We start from the raw sequence: 20171 nt of genomic DNA, 5'->3' as shown, positions 1-20171 counted from the left end.
TTGATTCCCCCCTCCTCCACTTGCAGCTGCTGGAATGGCCTTGGGTCAGCCAGAGCTCTCTTATCTGGGAGAACCGGGTTTGATTCCCCCCTCCTCCACTTGCAGCTGCTGGAATGGCCTTGGGTCAGCCAGAGCTCTCTTATCTGGGAGAACCGGGTTTGATTCCCCACTCCTCCACTTGCAGCTGCTGGAATGGCCTTGGGTCAGCCAGAGCTCTCTTATCTGGGAGAACCGGGTTTGATTCCCCACTCCTCCACTTGCAGCTGCTGGAATGGCCTTGGGTCAGCCAGAGCTCTCTTATCTGGGAGAACCGGGTTTGATTCCCCACTCCTCCACTTGCAGCTGCCAGAATGGCCTTGGGTCAGCCAGAGCTCTCTTATCTGGGAGAACCGGGTTTGATTCCCCACTCCTCCACTTGCAGCTGCTGGAATGGCCTTGGGTCAGCCAGAGCTCTCTTATCTGGGAGAACCGGGTTGGATTCCCCACTCCTCCACTTACAGCTGCTGGAATGGCCTTGGGTCAGCCATAGCTTTTGCAGCAATTGTCCTTGAAAGGGCAGCTTCTGGGAGAGCTCTCTCAGTTCTACCCACCTCACAGGGTGTCTGTTGTGGGGGTGGGGGGAGAAGGTAAAGGAGATTGTGACTGCTCTGAGACTCAGATTATGAACATTTATTTATTTCGATTTATATCCTGCCCTACCCCATTGAAGCGGGCTCAGGACGGCTACATATGAACATATGAAGCTGCCTTACACTGAATTAGACCCTTGGTCCATCAAAGTCAGTATTGTCCACTCAGACTGGCAGTGGCTCTCCAGCTGAGATTTTTTATGCCTATTTGCCTGGACCCTTTTGAGTTGGAGATGCTGGGGATTGAACCTGGGACCTTCTGCTTACCAAGCAGATGCTCTACCACTGAGCCACTGACCCTCCCCAAATTGCAGTGTAGCCTGAACACATGAAGCTGCCTTATACTGAATCAGACCCCTGCTCCATCAAAGTCAGTATTGTCTACTCAGACTGGCAGCAGCTCTCTGGTGTCTCAAGCTGAGGTTTTTCACACCTATTTGCCTGGACCTTTTTTAGTTGGAGATGCTGGGGATTGAACCTGGGACCTTCTGCTTACCAAGCAGATGCTCTACCACTGAGCCACTGACCCTCCCCAAATTGCAGTGTAGCCTGAACACATGAAGCTGCCTTATACTGAATCAGACCCCTGCTCCATCAAAGTCAGTATTGTCTACTCAGACTGGCAGCAGCTCTCTGGTGTCTCAAGCTGAGGTTTTTCACACCTATTTGCCTGGACCTTTTTTAGTTGGAGATGCCGGGGATTGAACCTGGGACCTTCTGCTTACCAAGCAGATGCTCTACCACTGAGCCACAGCCCCATTCACGGCTCTCCAGCTGAGGTTCTTCACACCTATTTGCCTGGACCCTTTTGAGTTGGAGATGCCGGGGATTGAACCCGGGACCTTCTGCTTACCAAACAGATGCTCTACCACTGAGCCACAGCCCCATTCACGGCTCTCCAGGGTCTCCAGCTGAGGTTCTTCACGCCTATTTGCCTGGACCCTTTTTAGTTGGAGATGCCGGGGATTGAACCCGGGACCTTCTGCTTACCAAGCAGATGCTCTACCACTGAGCCACTGTCCATCCCTATTCAGAGTATAGGGCAGGGATATAAATCCAATTATCTTTTTCATCTTCAATATCTTCATACAACTGTTATCTCCGCAACAATAAGCTTGTGTGAATAAGATATTAAAAGAAATACAAGACCTCACATTTGCAAATGAAGGAAATCGTCACCGTGGGGCCGCAGACTGGTCCCCACCCAGCGGAGAGGCAGAATATTCTTCAACCAGAAGGAACTCAAAGAGGAAGAGAAAATAGCTTTACGGCCAAACCACACTCCTGTGAACCAAATGTGGTACGTTTTATTTCTTCGAGTTGCAACACCAACTGCGGGTTCACTACACAGACAGACCGTTTGAGGGAAGAATGCTTTCTCTCGAGTCCAAAGAGACAAAGCGAAGGAACGGAGCGATGGAGCTGCAGGGGAAAAGCAACAGGTGGGGAGTTCTTTCCTTGACTTCTCTGACCCTGGAAACATCCTTCTGCTCTGCACGCCCCTTCTCAGCTGCTGCTTCGGGACAGCTTCTTGGAGGGCTTTCTCATTTTCTTTGAAAAACCAAAACAAAAGGAAGAGGAGGATTAGTGCCTGCCCCGCTCGATACACTAAGTATATGAGCTGTGATGTTAAAAAGTGGGAGGGGGTTACAACAGGCCAGTAAAGTCACAAGAGTTAGAATTGTGTAGTGACGGCCACAGCAGTAAGATGGCTTTTGCAAGGGGATTAGATAGGTTAATGGAAGATAAGTCTATCAGTAGTTAGTAGCTGTGGGGACGGAGGGAAACTTCCATGTTCAGAGGCACTAATCTTTTGAATCGCAACGCCAGGAGGCAACACCAGGGGAAGGCATCGGCCTCTCTGCCCTGTGGTTCCAGAGGAACTGGTTGGCCATTGTGTGAGGCAGGAGGCTGGACTAGATGGACCCTCCCTGGTCTGATCCAGCAGGGCTCTTCTGAGGTTCTTCTCAGGGGAAGGCCTCAGCCTCTCTGTCCTGTTGTTAGCCCTTCAGAGGAACTGGCTGGCCACTGTGTGAGACAGGAGGCTGGACTAGATAAACTCTCACTGGTCTGACCCAGCAGGGATCTTCTGAGGTTCTTCTCAGGGGAAGGCCTCAGCCTCTCTGCCCTGTTGATGGCTCTCCAGAGGCAGCCACAAGTATAGCCACCTTCAAGAGGGGTTTAGATAAAAATATGGAGCACAGGTCCATCAGTGGCTATTAGCCACAGTGTATGTGTGTATATAAATTTTTTTGCCACTGTGGGACACAGAGTGTTGGACTTGATGGGCTGTTGGCCTGATCCAACATGGCTTCTCTTATGTTCTTATGTTAACTGGCTGGCCACTGTGTGAGGCAGGAGGCTGGACTAGATGGACCTTCCCTGGTCTGACCCAGCAGGGCTCTTCTGAGGTTCTTCTCTGAGGAAGGCCTTGGCCTCTCTGCTTTGTTGTTGGCCCTCCAGAGGAACTGGCTGGCCCCTGTGTGAGACAGCAGGCTGGACAAGATTGACCCTCCCTAGTCTGATCCAGCAGGGCATTTCTGATGTTCTTCTCAGGGGAAGGCCTTGGCCTCTCTGCCCTGTTGTTGGCCCTCCAGAGGAACTGACTGGCCCCTGTGTGAGACAGGTGGCTGGACTAGATGGACCCTCCCTGGTCTGATCCAGCAGGGCTCTTCTGAGGTTCTTCTCAGGGGAAGGCCTCGGCCTCTCTGCCCTGTTGTTGGCCCTCCAGAGGAACTGGCTGGCCACTGAGTGAGACAGGAGGCTGGACAAGATGGACCCTCCCTGGTCTGATCCAGCAGGACTCTTCTAATGTTCTTATGCTCTTATGAATTGCAAAGGCAGTCATTTTGGTGTAGTGAGAGCCAGTTTGGTGTAGTGCTTAAGTAAGAAGAAGAAGATATTGGATTTATATCCCACCCTCCACTCCGAAGAGGCTCAGAGCGGCTCACAATCTCCTTTCCCTTCCTCCCCCACAACAGACACCCTGTGAGGTGGGTGGGGCTGGAGAGGGCTCTCCCAGCAGCTGCCCTTTCAAGGACAACTCCTGCCAGAGCTATGGCTAACCCAAGGCCATTCCAGCAGGTGCAAGTGGAGGAGTGGGGAATCAAACCCGGTTCTCCCAGATAAGAGTCCGCACACTTAACCACTACACCAAAGTGTGCGGACTCTTACCTGGGAGAACCAGGTTTGATTCCCCACTCCTCCACCTGCAGCTGCTGGAATGGCCTTGGGTCAGCCATAGCTCTGGCAGAGGTTGTCATTGAAAGGGCAGCTGCTGTGAGAGCCCTCTCAGCCCCACCCATCTCACAGGGTGTCTGTTGTGAGGGGAGAAGATATAGAAGACTATAAGGTGTCCTGAGTCTCTGATTCAGAGAGAAGGGTGGGGTATAAATTTGCAATGTTTCTTCTTCTTCATACCAGCAGGGGACTTCCCCGCCAGCCTTTGTGTCTGTTCCCCAAGGGATCTGCCATGTTGTTCTCGCACAACTGTGTAGATCAGGAGGAACACATAATGCTATAACATTATTTTAACCCGGCAGAGATAAGCAAGTGTGCAGAAGAAGAAGACAACAATGACATTGGATTTATATTCCGCCCTCCACTCAAGAGTCTCAGAGCGGTTCATAATCTCCTTTATCTTCCTCCCCAACAAAAAACACCCTGTGAGGTGGGTGGGGCTGAGAGTACTCTCCCACAAGCTGCCCATTCAAGGACAACCTCTGCCAGAGCTATGGAGGAACCAAGGCCATTCCAGCAGCTGCAAGTGGAGGAGTGGGGAATCAAACCCAGTTCTCCCAGAGAAGAGAGCTATGGCTGACCCAAGGCCATTCCAGCAGCTGCCAGTGGAGGAGTGGGGAATCAAACCCAGTTCTCCCAGAGAAGAGAGCTGTGGCTGACCCAAGGCCATTCCAGCAGCTGCAAGTGGAGGAGAGGGGGAATCAAACCCAGTTCTCCCAGAGAAGAGAGGTATGGCTGACCCAAGGCCATTCCAGCAGCTGCAAGTGGAGGAGGGGGGGAATCAAACCCAGTTCTCCCAGAGAAGAGAGCTATGGCTGACCCAAGGCTATTCCAGCAGCTGCAAGTGGAGGAGGGGGGAATCAAACCCGGTTCTCCCAGAGAAGAGAGCTCTGGCTGACCCAAGGCCATTCCAGCAGCTGCAAGTGGAGGAGTGGGGAATCACACCCAGTTCTTCCAGATAAGAGAGCTCTGGCTGACCCATGCCACTGCAGCAGCTGCAAATGGAGGAGTGGGGAATCCCAGAGAAGAGTCCATGCACTTCACCACTACACCGAACTGGCTCTCTGAAGCTAGGGAGGAGAACCAACATCTGATATAATAGCTTCGAGGGCTGACATGACCTCCCAGCAAGTTTCCCTCACAAAAGGCAGCCTTGAAAATCCCACAACGCGCCCCTGCTGATGACATAGGCTTGCCATCTCTGTGTTTGGAAATTCCTGAGATTTTGGGGAAGCAGTCTGAGGCAGGTGGGCTTTGAGGTGGGGGGCGGTTGGACTTCAGCGGGATATAATGCCACAGAGCCCACCCTCCAAAGTAGCCATGTCCTCCAGCAGCCAAATACAAAGAGAATCATGGAAAAATAGTACTGAGTCTGTGAAAAGAAATCCATGAAAAATATCTACTACACGTGTTAATCCAATTTCATCCAGAATTCATATGGAAGTTCAGAAATTCATCACGAAAGGTCTAAAAAGGTGGAGGTAGTCCCCTGCGCAAGCATCAGTCGTTTCCGACTCTGGGGTGATGTTGCTCTCACAACGTTTTCACGGCAGCTTTTTTACGGGGTGGTTTGCCCTTGCCTTCCGCAGTCCTCTACGCTTTCTTCCCAGCAAGCTGGGTATTTATTTGACCGACCTCGGAAGGATGGAAGGCTGAGTCAACCTCAAGCCGGCTACCTGAACCAGCTTGCTCTGGGATCGAACTCTGGTCGTAAGCAGAGGGCTCCGACTGCAGTACTGCAGCTTTACCACGCTGTGCCACAGGGCTCCTTCAGTGTAGATAGGAAAGGAACGGTCCCCTGTGCAAGCACCAGTCGTTTCCAACTCTGGGGTGATGTTGCTTTTGCAACGTTTTCACGGCAGACTTTTGACGGGGTGGTTTGCCATTGCCTTCCCCAGTCATCTACACTTTCCCCCCAGCAAGCTGGGGACTCATTTGACCGATCTCGGAAGGATGGAAGGCTGAGTCAACCTGGAGCTGGCTACCTGAACCCAGCTTCCACCAGGATCGAACTCCGGTCGTGAGCAGAGCTTAGGACTGCAGTACTGCAGCTTTACCACTCTGCGCCAAGGGGTCTACAAGACCAATAAATATTTCTTATATATCTTCACAGTGCGCATCAGCATTAACAAATACAATGCATTTAGAAAAACAAAGTGCTGGGATAAAATTTAAGATAAAGTCCTTAATGTTACAAAGTCATGAGTAGGCGTCCTCGAGAACCCTCTACGTGGATAGCCAACAATAATCTTCATGTTTCAATGGAGCCACATCTTCGTCGAGGAGGGATGTTGGACTGTCCACCAATACTTGCTCAATGTAGAGTATCTAGCAGAGTATCTAGCAGAGTGTCATTCAAAATGGAGAAAACTCTCACAGTTTATAACCAGCCCGTGCTGGATACTCTGTAAGAAATCTATATTGAGCAAGTGTTGGTGGACGGTCCAACATCCCTGGGAGGTGGGTGGGGCTGAGAGACTCTTACGGCAGCTGCCCTTTCAAGGACAACTCCTACGAGAGCCCCAGCAGGTGCATGTGTAGGAGTGGGGAATCAAACCCAGTTCTCCCAGAGAAGAGAGCTATGGCTGACCCAAGGCCATTCCAGCAGGTGCAAGTGGAGGAGTGGGGAATCAAACCCGGTTCTCCCAGAGAAGAGAGCTATGGCTGACCCAAGGCCATTCCAGCAGGTGCATGTGTAGGAGTGGAGAATCAAACCCGGTTCTCCCAGAGAAGAGAGCTCTGGCTGACCCAAGGCCATTCCAGCAGGGGCAAGTGGAGGAGTGGGGAATCAAACCCGGTTCTCCCAGATAAGAGAGCTCTGGCTGACCCAAGGCCATTCCAACAGGGGCAAGTGGAGGAGTGGGGAATCAAACCCAGTTCTCCCAGATAACAGAGCTCTGGCTGACCCAAGGCCATTCCAGCAGGTGCAAGTGGAGGAGTGGGGAATCAAACCCGGTTCTCCCAGAGAAGAGAGCTCTGGCTGACCCAAAGCCATTCCAGCAGGTGCAAGTGGAGGAGTGGGGAATCAAACCCGGTTCTCCCAGAGAAGAGAGCTCTGGCTGACCCAAGGCCATTCCAGCAGGGGCAAGTGGAGGAGTGGGGAATCAAACCCGGTTCTCCCAGATAAGAGAGCTCTGGCTGACCCAAGGCTATTCTAGCAGGTGCAAGTGGAGGAGTGGGGAATCAAACCCAGTTCTCCCAGAGAAGAGAGCTCTGGCTGACCCAAGGCCATTCCAGCAGCTGCAAGGGGAGGAGGGGGGAATCAAACCCAGTTCTCCCAGATAAGAGAGCTCTGGCTGTCCCAAGAGCATTCCAGCAGGTGCAAGTGGAGGAGTGGGGAATCAAACCCGGTTCTCCCAGATAAGAGAGCTCTGGCTGACCCAAGGCCATTCCAGCAGGTGCATGTGTAGGAGTGGGGGATCAAACCCAGTTCCTCCAGATAAGAGTCCATGCACTTAACCACTCTCCAGTGAAAAGTTTCCAGAGGGGAGATGGCAGAAATATTCAACTAAGCAAATTGCTTACTGTCTGTTCAGAGTGTGGTCTTGGTTCTCGTTGCGGTGGATACTGTGGCTTTGGTTTAGTTTCTGGTCGTAGTGGATATTGTGATTGTGGCCGAGGCTCTTGTAGATGTTGTGATTGTGCTCTAGGTTCCGGTTGTCGTGGATGTTGCGGTTGCGGTTTAGGTCCTGGTGGATTTCGTGGTTGTGGTCTAGCTTCTGGCTGCCGTGGATACTGAGGTTTTGGTTTTGGTTCTGGTGAACATTGAGGTTGTGGTCTAGGTTCCTGTTGTCGTGGATATTGTGGTTGTGGTCTAGGTTCTGGTAGATTTCGTGGTTGTGGTCTAGGTTCCGGTTGTCGTGGATATTGTGGTTGTGGTTTAGGTTCTGGTGGATTTCGTGGTTGTGGTCTAGGTTCTGGTTGTCGTGGATATTGCGGTTGGGGTCTAGGTTCTGGTGGGTTCTGTGGTTGTGGTCTGGGTTCTGGTTGTTGTGGATATTGTGGTTGGGGTCTAGGTTCCGGTAGTTGTGGTCTACCTTCCAGTTGTGATGCACATTTTTCAGGCAATGCACGTTGCGACGGTTTACGTTTTATAGGTGGTGTATGTTGTGGTTCTGGCAGCACTTCTGGTTCTGGCGCTGGATTCGGCGTATCTTCTGGTTCTGCCGTTAGTTCCGGCTGCGGCGATTCTCGTTTCGTGTACGATTGAGCCAGCCTGAAGACACAAAGCACAGGGAAGTTAGTGGACGTTCTTCAGTATGGATTGGGCAGTCAAACAACAACCTGAAATGGAATTATTAGTCAGCAAGGTGTAGTGCAGGGGTGTCAAACATGTGGCCCGGGGGGGCGCATGAGGCCCCTGGAGGGCTCCCATCAGGCCCATGAGCAACTGGCTGTCGTCTGCTTCCTTCTCCCTCTCTCTTGCTTCCTTCTGCATCACAGCTTGCTTTGCCAGGCTTGCTCAATCGCACAGGAGCTAAGGAGCAAAGCCTTGATTTTCTCCATTGGTTGAGGCTCCTCCCTTGGGGGTGGGAAGGGGAGGAGGGAGAGTGTGCTTTGCACAGCAGAGCTGATACCCAAAGAAAGAAGGACATATGGTCACCGTTCTGCAGTTGGTTTCAAATAAATGCAGGAATTCCTCCATGAAGGACAGGTTAATCCTGCAACATAATTGAATTGACGCGCAGTATGATTATAGTGATGCGTGTATTACTCACAGACATCTTGTTGCACTTTTTAAAATTGCATTTATCTTTGTTATATATCTATAGCAGAGGTCCCCAAACCCTGGGCCGTGGACCAGTACCAGTGCATGGCCTGTTAGCAATCGGGCCATGAGTTATAGAATTATTTCATTATATATCACAATGGAAGAAGAAAACATTGGATTTATATCCCATCCTCCACTCCGAATCTCAGAGTGGCTTAGTTACAATATCCTTTATCTTCCTCCCCCATAACAGACACCTTGTGAGGTAGGTGACGCTGAGAGAGCTCTCCCAGAAGCTGCTCTAACGACCACTTTGGGAGAGCTGCGGCTGACCCAAGGCCATTCCAGCAGCTGCTAGTGGAGGAGTGGGGAATCAAACTCGGTTCTCCCAGAGAAGAGACCTCTGGCTGACCCAAGGCCATTCCAGCAGGTGCAAGTGGAGGAGTGGGGAATCAAACTCGGTTCTCCCAGAGAAGAGAGCTCTGGCTGACCCAAGGCTATTCCAGCAGGTGCAAGTGGAGGAGTAGGGAATCAAACTCGGTTCTCCCAGAGAAGAGAGCTCTGGCTGACCCAAGGCCATTCCAGCAGCTGCCAGTGGAGTGGCGAATCAAACCTGGTTCTCTCAAGAAGAGAGCTCTGGCTGACCCAAGGCCATTCTAGCAGCTGCAAGTGAAGGAGTGGGGAATCAAACCCGGTTCTCCCAGATAAGAGAGCTCTGGCTGACCCAAGGCCATTCCAGCAGCTGCCAGTGGAGTGGGGAATCAAACCTGGTTCTCCCAGAGAAGAGAGCTCTGGCTGACCCAAGGCCATTCCAGCATCTGCAAGTGGAGGAGTGGGAAATCAAACCTGGTTCTCCCAGATAAGAGAGCTCTGGATGACCCAAGGCCATTCCAGCAGCTGCAAGTGGAGGAGTAAGGAATAAACAGGTTGCTTACCTGTAACTGATGATCTTCGAGTGGTCATCTGTGCAGTCACACACATGGGTCTTGCCGCAGGCAACGGATCCATACCTCGGAGCTCCAATAGCTCGCCTATAGCGTCTTTTGGCGCGCTTTCCTCCCGCCCTGGGGAGCAGGCAGCGACTGCGCATGCCTGGAGCGGGGGGAGAGAGCCCATTCCACTCAGTTTCTTCCAGCCACCGTTGGCACTGACACTATACAAGGTTAAGCAACAATTACAAGAGGCCAGCAGCGGGGAAGGCTGGGTGGGCGTGTGTGACTGCACAGATGACCACTCGAAGATCATCAGTTACAGGTAAGCAACCTGTTTATCTTCTTCGTGGTCTCTGTGCAGTCCCACACATGGGTGACTAGCCAGCTAAATGTCCTGGAGGAGGGTGCTGGTAAAAGAAGAAAATTAGTCACGTAACCCAATCACATCATATTATGCAACGCAGAGATGGAAGCGGATACATTCACCCCTGACTTCAGTGGAAGATGGATCTGAGGACCGCTTGACCGAAGGAGGCGTCACGTCTCGCACGAACGTCTAAAGCATAATGGGAGACGAACGTGGATGGTGAGGACCACGATGCAGCCACACAAATGTCCTCTAGGGAGACGCCTTGCAGGAAAGCCGAAGACGTCGAGACCGCTCTAGTAGAGTGGGCCTTAAGACCTTCGGGCAGAGGCTGTTTAGCCAGTTCGTAACACAACCTGATGGCACTAACTACCCATTTAGATAGTCTCTGGGTAGAGATTTTGTGTCCTCTGTGAGGATTTCCGTAGGCCACAAATAGATTAGGGTCCTTATGGAAAGGCTGTGTACGATCAAGGTAGAAAGATAAAGCCCTTCTAACGTCCAGAGAATGCAGGGCTCGTTGACCCTGGTCGGATGGGTTGGAGAAAAACGTTGGTAGAGAAGTTGAAGTCGATAAGTGGAACTGGGAGACAACCTTAGGAAGGAACGCAGGGTCTGGCCGCAGAACAACTTTGTCCTTGTGGAAAATGGTGTAGGGAGGATCGTGGCAGAAGGCGCATAAGTCACTTGCCCGTTTGCCTGAGGTAAGGGCTACCAGCAATGCTGTCTTCCAGGAAAGAAGGTTAAGGTCTATGGTAGCCATAGGTTCAAAGGGAACTTTCATCAAGCAGGAAAGGACTAGTGACAAACTCCAAGTCGGGACGAAGGGCTTAACAGGTGGATTGAGGTGCAACATGCCCTTAAGAAAGGACTTAGGCAAGGGATGGGAGAACACCGTTTTGCCATCAACAGGGTTATGGAACGCAGAGACCGCAGATAAGTGAACCTTTAAGGAGGAATAGCAGAGTCCTGATTTCTGTAGAGAAAGTAGATAATCAAGGATCAGGTTAAGGGGTGCTGATTCTGGCTGTAGATGATTAGATGTCGCGAATGAGCAGAAGCGCTTCCATTTGCGTTGGTACGAAAGTCTAGTGGAAGGCTTCCTTGCGTTGAGGATGATGTTGGCTACCTCTGTGGAGAGGCAGGCGGATGTATTCTCCAGGCTGCCAAGGCCAGAACCCGAGGGTTGTGATGTAGAACCTGACCACTGGCCTGGGATAAAAGGTCGCCCACAGGAGGAAGAGGGCGGTAAGTGTGGCGGGACATTTGAAGAAGCCTCGTGAACCACGGTTGCCGAGGCCACCATGGAGCAATGAGGATGCAGTCCGTGCCATCTCGTGCTATCTTTACCAACACCCGTGTCAGAAGGGGGGTTGGTGGGAAGAAGTAGTGAAGAGGGCCTGTCCAGCTGTGTAGGAAGGCGTCGTTGCCCCTCCTGGAATAAAATCGAGGACATTTGGCATTGTCCCTGGAAGCAAAGACGTCCACCTTGGGTGTTCCGAAGCATCGGAAGATACGACGAAGGTAGGTCGGATTGATGGACCATTCGTGGTCGTCTATGCGAACCCTGCTGAGGGAGTCGGCCAGAACATTCTCCACACCCGGGAGGTGAATGGCAGTCATGTAGATGTTGTGCTTGACACACCATTCCCAGAGCAGTACGGCTATATGGCACAGGCGGAGGGATCTGGTGCCTCCCTGCTTGTTTATGTAGTAAACTGTTGCCATATTGTCCGTGGAGATCTGAACGTGCCGACCCCTTATCAGTGGGAGGAACGATTGAAGGGCCCTGTGCACAGCAATCAGTTCTAAGCAGTTTATGTGCATGGCCCTCTCGGAGGGGGTCCAAAGCCCCCTGACGGTCTTGTCCTCTAAGTGGGCTCCCCATCCCCACTTGGAGGCGTCTGTTGTCACGATGGCCATCGGAGGAGTCGGTAGAAACGGCTTGCCTGCGAGGAGATTGTTGGGTACAGTCCACCATGTGAGAGATAGAAGTGCTCTCTGCGGAACAGTAAGTAAAACGCTCTGCGGTTGCGCCTGGGGGTGGTAGGCTCGTACAAACCAGAGCTGTAGTTGTCGCATCCGTAGCCTGGCAAAGTAAAGGACAGATGTTGTGGCGGCCATGAGGCCCAGCAGGCGTTGGATTGTGAATGCAGACTGACGAGGCTGTTGTTGAACTGACTTGGCCAAGGCAATGATAGTTAGTGCCCGATCCTCGGGGAGGAAAGCACGATGGAGAGAAGTGCGTAGAAGGGCCCCTATGAACTTGAGGTCCTGGGTAGGTGTGAGGTGCGATTTTGACGCATTCACGCGAAGGCCCAGGGATTTCAGAAGGGTGAGAGCTGTGTTGAGGTTGTGCTGCAGTTGATGTTGAGTCGGAGCTATGAAAAGCCAGTCGTCGATGTATGGGAAGACTGGGATGTTCCGAATGCGAAGCGCAGCTGCCACCACTGCCATGCACTTGGTGAAAACGCGGGGTGCAGTGGAGAGGCCGAATGGTAGGGACACATATTGGAAGTGGTCCTGGCCCATGGCGAACCTCAGATACCTCCGATGTTGAGGTCGGATGGTCACATGGAAGTAAGCGTCCTGAAGATCTAGAGAAGCCATCCAGGAATTTCTGGGAATAAGGGGCAAGATGGACTGCAGGGAGATCATTCTGAACTTCCTGTATTCGATGTGCTTGTTGAGCTTCCTCAGATCTAGAATGGGACGCTTGCCTCCATCCCTCTTGGGGACCAGAAAGTATCTCGAATAGAAGCCTGTCCCTCGATGTAGAGGAGGGACGGGTTCTATGGCATTCTTCTGGAGCAAGTCCAGGATTTCCTGATGGAGGAGTGAAGACGGGGGGGTAGCAATGAAGTAGTGGTGGCGAGGTGGAGAAATGAACTCGATTGCGTAACCTAGGCGCACGATGGTCAGCACCCAGGAGTCGGTTGTGATCGAGTTCCAAGTGGGAAGGAATGGGGAAAGACGTGTGCGGTAAGCAGGTGGGGTTTGAAGAGAGTCAAAGAGACTGTTTGGGAGGGAGGGAAGACTTCTTGATCTGTTGTGACCGAGGTCTTTGTTGAAACTGAGGCTTCTGCTGCACACTCTTCCTCTTCCAGAAGTCGTTTCGCTTGGGTGACCGTTGGCGCTTCTGGAATGATGGTCTCCAGGGTTTCGTACGGTTGAACTGTTGGGAGAACGGTTGGGAAACTCCCAAGCGTTTAGCACGCTTGCCTCCATCATCCACTGAGGTGAGAACCTCGTCGGTAGAAGCATGGAAGAGGCCCAGACCATCAAAAGGGAGGTCCTCAATTTTCTGCTTAATGTCCGGCTGCAAGTTGGTGGACCTTAGCCAGGCGTGGCAGCGCAGGGCAACAGATGAAGCAAAGACCCTGGATGAGCAGGAAACAGCGTGGCGTATGGTGTTAATCTGTTGTTTCGACACTCTAGACAGTTCGGATACCAAACTAGAAGCCGTTCTCTGGGAAGGTTCGGGAAGGGAAGGGATGAGAGGCATAAATTGGTTAGCCAAGTTGAAGATGTAAGCTGAAAAGTAGGCTAGATAGTTATTTAGCTTGGAATTTGTGGAAGCGAGGTTGAACATCTTCCTGGCCAAGGTGTCCAACTTCCTGCCCTCTCGGTCTGGAGGTGTCGGATGTCTGGAGGGCTTAGCCTTAGTGGCTGAATGCACAATGATAGAATTAGGTGCTGGATGGGAAGCAAGGAATTTGGCCTCAGGGGCGTGAACTCTGTAGAGAGATTCAAAACGTTTAGAGGTGGGTGGGACTGAAGCAGGCTTGTCCCAGGTCTCACGGAGGCCTTCGAGGTGCACAGGTAGCATTGGAAGTAGTGAACCCGGTGGGAAGTCTGCTTGCACCAAGTCATGTACAATGTCAGACACCTTTGGTGAGTCCGACGGAAGAGTAATCTTTAAGGCCTCGGCCATGGTGGTGATCAGATGGATCGCGATGATGATAATGGTCCCGGACTCGGAGCGGCTCCGCATGGGAGTGGTATTCGTGCTCTCGAATCCGATGGTGGACACGGAGTCGAGGAGAATCACGAGAATAATCAAGTTCTCGGGTCCGATCCTGGTCACGGGGTCGTGGAGAATCCCGAAGTCGATCGCGTCCACGGGGTCGAGGGGAGTCCTCGTACCGGATCCGAGGTGTGAGAACCTCACGGCCGAAGAATGGTGCTGAGTACGGGGAGAGCGAGAGGGGTGGTGGTAAGATCGGCGTCTGGGCGAGGGAGACCGAGAGTAAAGGCGGTCGAACCTTCCAGGGGCATAGTAGTCGTGTTGATAGTAGCTAGAAGAGCCGGAATCGCGGCGCCTACGTGGAGATCTGGAGCGACCTCGGAATGTCGGCGACCGGGATCGGATTCGATGTGCAGGAGGATAAGCAGCTAGAAGAGCCGGAATCGCGGCGCCTACGTGGAGATCTGGAGCGACCTCGGAATGTCGGCGACCGGGATCGGATTCGATGTGCAGGAGGATAAGCAGGCGAACGAGAGCGAGCTCGATTAGCGGGAGCCTGAGTTGCAGAGTCCTTGTACAGGGGAGAAATCCCGATATCTCGGAAGGATCCGATCCGAAGAGGTGGTTTAAGGTATGCTTGAGTCGGGTCGGTAGTCGGATCGGGCTCTAGAAACTCCGAAGGAACCACGCTATGCACTGAAGGTGAACGGGATTGAATTGGTATCACCTCCACTGCTGTGGATGAGTGAGGCGTCAGTTGCAGCATGTCGGTGATGACGTCCGATGGGGCCGACAGTTCGGGCGGAAGTGACGGCTGTGCTGGAGGCGTGGGATCCATGAATGTCGAAGTCGAGGTAGGTGTCCGAGGCTTCTTGGGAATCGAATGTGACTCATGGAGTTTTCTCAAAGCCGAATCAGCCGATTCGGAATGACGAGCTTTTTTGGGCGCCGAATCCGTGGATTCAGAATGGCGCGATTTCTTTGAAGTCTTATGGCCGGTATCGGCGTGCTTCGAGGGTTTCTTTTCGGACTTGTGTGGCTTCTGTTTTGAGAGAACCACGTCCGTAGAGGCCGAATCTCCTGCTCGTTGTTGGGGAGGCGGCGAGCCCGACGCGGGCATAGCCCTCAGGGACAGTTCAATCAGGAAGCTCCGGAGCCTGGCTGCACGGTTCTTACGGGCCTGCTTGCCGAAGTTAGCACAGTGAGGGCAGGAATCGACTCGATGGGCTTCCCCCAGGCAGAATAGGCAGTGGCTGTGGCCGTCCGAGGTGGGGATTTTGGTCCCACAGCGCGTGCACTTTTTAAAGGTAACTTTCCCTTCCATGCGCTCCGGACAGGGGAGGGGAGGGAGGGAGAAGAGGGGAAAGATAGCGCAGAGACGGGCCTTCTTTTTTTTTTTTTTTAAATTTTTCGGGACGAAAATAGGAAATATAAGAAGGAGAGGAATACAATACCAAGCGGAGATGAGAAGAAAGAGAAACGCAGAGGATGAGGTAACTGACGAGCTAAGGAGGAACGCAGCGAGGAGGGTGTTGTCCGGGCGGCGGTAGGGAAGAAACTGAGTGGAATGGGCGCTCTCCCCCCGCTCCAGGCATGCGCAGTCGCTGCCTGCTCCCCAGGGCGGGAGGAAAGCGCGCCAAAACACGCTATAGGCGAGCTATTGGAGCTCCGAGGTATGGATCCGTTGCCTGCGGCAAGACCCATGTGTGTGACTGCACAGAGACCACGAAGAAGATCAAACCCGGTTCTCCCAGATAAGAGAGCTCTGGCTGACCCAAGGCCATTCCAGCAGCTGCAAGTGGAGGAGTGGGGAATCAAACCCGGCTCTCCCGGATAAGAGAGCTCTGGCTGACCCAAGGCCATTCCAGCAGCTGCAAGTGGAGGAGTGGGGAATCAAACCCGGCTCTCCCGGATAAGAATACGCACACTTAACCATTACACCAAACTAATAGAAATAAAATGCACAATTGTGTTATCCCAAAACCATCGCACTCCACCTTCCCCGGTCTGTGGAAATATTGCCTTCCACAAAACCAGTCGGGGCCAAAAAGGTTGGGAACCGCTGATGTATGGAAGTGGATGCTGAGAATCCAAGTGAGCTATGTCATGGAGAAATGTTTCTTGTTCCCTTCTCTCTCCTCCCTGATCCCTTTGGAAAACGTCATAACATTTGCTTAAAAGCAACGGCAAAGCGTGTCAAGTCGCAGCTCACTCTCAGCAAACCCCCCTCCACACACACAACCGCACCCCCAGGGTTTTCAAGGCAAGAGATGAGCAGAAGAGGTTTGCCTTTGTCAGCCTCCGCCTAAATACTCTCGACTTCCTTGGCGGTCTCCCATCCAAGTACTGACCGCGGCTGACTCTGCTTAGCGTCCGAGATCTGACTAGCTTGGGCCACCTTGGTCAGGGCCGAATTTACTTACCAGGCCTTCAGTTCGTCTCTCTTAAGTACGGCTATGGCGAGAAATGCAAAGAGAATCACTCCAACCAGTGCGCTGACAGCAATGGTGAGGGCAAAGTTACCTGGAGGAAGGGGAGGGAAGAAGATTCGGTTTGGCACTCTGAGCTTGGAAGTCTTCTGTAATCCTCCTCGAGCCCTGGACAGATTACAAAGCCAATTTGGTGTAGTGGTTAAGTGTGCGGACTCTTACCTGGGAGAATCGGGTTTGATGCCCCACTCCTCCACTTGCACCTGCTGGAGTGGCCTTGGGTCAATCAGAGCTCTGGGTTTGATTCCCCACTCCTCCATTTGCACCTGCTGGAGTGGCCTTGGGTCAGCCAGAGCTCTTGCAGGAGTTGTCCTTGAAAGGGCAGCTGCTGTAAAGGCTCTCTCAGCCCCACCCACCTCACAGGGTGTCCGTTGTGGGGGAGGAAGGCAAAGGAGTTTGTAAACCGCTCTGAGTCTCTGATTCAGAGAGAAGGCCGGGGTTTCAATCTGCAGTCTTCTTTTTCTTCTTTTTGTAGCAGGAACTCCTTTGCATATTAGGCAGGCCTCAGATTCAGCAGGAGCTCACAGGAGCACAGCTCCTGAACCTTTCTGAGGGTTCCCCCTCCTCCTCCTCATCTCCCTTGTCCATTGAATAGGAGGTGCAGCTGCATAACAATCCCTGGATTAGGAGAGCGGGCAGCCAGCCAGCCACCAGCGGCTTTGCCACACCTCCAGCAGCCCTCATTAACCCTTGGAGAAGCCTGCGCCAACCCTTTATTTTTATTTATTTTAGTCTATTTCTAATCTGCCCATTCCCCATAGGGCTCAGGGCGGAGTACAACATATGATAAAAAAAAAACCAGACAGCTCAATAACACTCAGAGAAGTTTACCGTATCACATATTCCCCAGCCTGGCCGTCTCACATCATGATATCTCACAGAGACGGCAGATGAGAATCCATTTCGTAACACAGGTGACAGTGCCGATAGGGGAGACCAAGCAGATCAAGAACAGACGCCCGCGGCCTCAACTAAAAGCCTGGCAGAACAGCTCCGTTTTACAGGCCCTACGGAAGGCGAATAAGCCAGGTAGGGCCCGGATCTCTGTAGGGAGCTGATTCCACCAGGTCGGGGCCAGGACTGAAAAAGCCCTGGCCCTAATTGAGGAAGGCGGGCGTCTCTTGGGCCGGGGATGGCCAACAGATGTTGGGAAGCCGAACATAACAACCTCCTGGGCATTTTCTCCACTTCTTATATGATTCTGGGCAGCAGGTGACTGACTTGCTGGCCTTTTGACTGGGAGGGGGGTGGCCAAGAAGAGCCCCAAGTGCGTGAGGCCTGATTCGGCTGGCTGGATCTCTAGCTAGCCCAAGCAGGCCATGCTCTCCCGGGACTCTCCTTTCTTGCATTGGGTTACTTTTGGCTGGTGGCGGCGGTGGCATATGCTGAGTTATGCTAATGAGCTCCACCCCCTATTTCTCATAAGAACATAAGAGAAGCCCTGTTGGATCAGGCCAATAGCCCATCCAGTCCAACACTCTGTGTCACACAGTGGCCAATATATGTGTGTGTGTATACACACACACACACACACACACACATATATATATACACACACCCTGTGGCTAATAGCCACTGATGGACCTCTGCTCCATATTTTTATCCAATCCCCTCTTGAAGCTGGCTATGCTTGTAGCCGCCACCACCTCCTGTGGCAGTGAATTAATCCACATGGTAATCACCCTTGGGGTGAAGAAGGACTTCCTTTTATCCGTTCTAACCTGACTGCTCAGCCATTTCATCAAATGGCCACAAGTTCTCGTATTGTGAGAAAGGGAGAAAAGGACTTCTTTCTCTGCTTTCTCCATCCCATGCATAATCTTGTGAACCTCTCTCATGTCACCCCGCAGGCGACATTTCTCCAAGCTAAAGAGCCCCAAGCGTTTTAACCTTTCTTCGTAGGGAAAGTGCTCCAACCCTGTAATCATTCTAGTTGCCCTTTTCCACAAAACAACCCCTGTTCCGAAGTCAGTGGTTTTAGAAGAGGGCAGCTTTGCTTGAGGACTGCATTGTCAATTCAGGGCAAGCTGAGCATGAGCTGCTAAAAAGGTGGGTGCAATCGTGGGTAAGCTCGCCTGGACCCTCTGAGATGCAGGCAAGGATCCTCAGGAGCCACTGGGGGAAATTCGACAAGAACGGGTAGCCCAGCGACTGAGTCTAATGCAGGCCCCAAACAGATGACTGTGGATTAAACCGACTACTCAAAAACACGAGCCGACAGAGAACAGCTCGCGGATTCGAAATACGTACTGCTGTAAACTGGAGGGGGGCCGCTGTCGACGCTTCCTCCGTAGCCTTTGCCTTCGCAGAAGGGAGGGGCCCATCCGAACTTGCAGTGACAGTTTTTCTGATTGTTGCACACCTGAAATGCATGCAGCGGGTAAAAACGCCACCCTCCACCCCCCGGCGACAGGGCTGCAGCCGGAGCGCAAAGTGCAGGCAATTAAGCCTGAGTGGGCAGCCGGGTTGGGCTGAAGCAGGAGAGCAGAGCAGGAGTGTCGAGTGGAACCTTTAAGACCAACAAGGTTTTATTCCGAATGTATTCCCAGTAGCCATGGATGGCTGTGAGAGCTGGACCACAAGGAAGGCCGAGCGCAGAAGAAGAGATGCTTTTGAGCTGTGGTGCTGGAGAAGACTCTGGAGAGTCTTGGACTGCAAGAAGATCCAATCATTCAGTCCTAAGGGAAATCAACCCAGACTGTTCCCTGGAAGGTCAGATGCTGAAGCTGAAGCTCAAATACTTTGGCCACCAAAGGAGAAGGGAGCACTCACTGGAGAAGACTCGAGAGTCCCTAGGACTGCAAGAAGATCCAATCAGTCAGTCCTCAGGGAAATCAACCCAGACTGTTCCCTGGAAAGTCAGATGCTGAAGCTGAAGCTCAGATACTCTGGCCACCCAATGAGAAGGGAGCACTCCCTGGAGAAGACCTGAGAGTCCCTTGGACTGCAAGAAGATCCAATCAGTCAAATCAACCCAGCCTGTTCCCTGGAAGGTCAGATGCTGAAGCTGAAGCTCCAATACTTTGGCCACCCAATGAGAAGGGAGCACTCACTGGAGAAGACTCTTGAGAGTCCCTTGGATTGCAAGAAGATCCAATCAGCCAGTCCTAAGGGAAGTCAACCCAGACTGTTCCCTGGAAGGTCAGATGCTGAAGCTGAAGCTCCAATACTTTGGCCACCAAATGAGAAGGGAGCACTCCCTGGAGAAGACTCTTGAGACTCCCTTGGACTGCAAGAAGATCCAATCAGTCAGTCCTAAGGGAAATCAACCCAGACTGTTCCCTGGAAGGTCAGATACTGAAGCTGAAGCTCAAAGAATTTGGCCACCCAATGAGAAGGGAGCACGCACTGGAGAAGACTCTTCAGAGTCCCTTGGACTGCAAGAAGATCCAATCAGTCAAATCAACCCAGCCTGTTCCCTGGAAGGTCAGATGCTGAAGCTGAAACTCAAATCCTTTGGCCACCCAATGAGAAGGGAGCACTCCCCGGAGAAGACTCATGAGAGTCCCTTGGACTTCAAGAAGATTCAGTCAGTCAGTCAGTCCTAAGGGAAATCAACTTAGCCTGTTCCCTGGAAGGTCAGATGCTGAAGCTGAAGCTCAAATACTTTGGCCACCCAATGAGAAGGGAGCACTCCCTGGAGAAGACCCTGATGCTGGGAAAGACAGAAGGCAAAAGAAGAAGGGGATGGCAAAAGAGGAGATGGCTGGACAGCGTTACTGCTGTTGCAAACACGAATTTGAGCAGACTTCGGAGGGTGGTGGAAGACAGGAGGGCCTGGCGTGACTTTGTCCATGGGGTCGCAAAGAGTCAGACTCGGCTGTGTGACTGAACAA

At 52.3% G+C, this 20171-nt stretch overlaps 1 protein-coding gene across 1 annotated transcript in view; it reads right to left on the bottom strand.

Annotated features, from left to right (window-relative positions):
- Positions 1 to 1914: 1914 nt before the first annotated feature.
- LOC132569033 (disintegrin and metalloproteinase domain-containing protein 9-like) overlaps positions 1915 to 20171 on the bottom strand; it is an 82975-nt gene continuing 64718 nt past the window's right edge. Inside the window, exons 18-21 of the mRNA XM_060235217.1 lie at positions 18586 to 18697; positions 16270 to 16369; positions 7395 to 8085; positions 1915 to 2180 (exon numbers count right to left, since the gene is read on the bottom strand). Coding sequence (XP_060091200.1) covers positions 2136 to 2180; positions 7395 to 8085; positions 16270 to 16369; positions 18586 to 18697 — 948 coding nt within the window. The 3' untranslated portion in view covers positions 1915 to 2135. The remainder of the gene's footprint in view (positions 2181 to 7394; positions 8086 to 16269; positions 16370 to 18585; positions 18698 to 20171) is intronic.

This window comes from Heteronotia binoei, chromosome 3 (genome assembly GCF_032191835.1).
Source record: "Heteronotia binoei isolate CCM8104 ecotype False Entrance Well chromosome 3, APGP_CSIRO_Hbin_v1, whole genome shotgun sequence".
Classification (NCBI taxonomy): Eukaryota; Metazoa; Chordata; class Lepidosauria; order Squamata; family Gekkonidae; genus Heteronotia; species Heteronotia binoei.
Note: the sequence above shows the minus strand (reverse complement) of the source record. Positions and strands in the feature narration are given on the sequence as shown.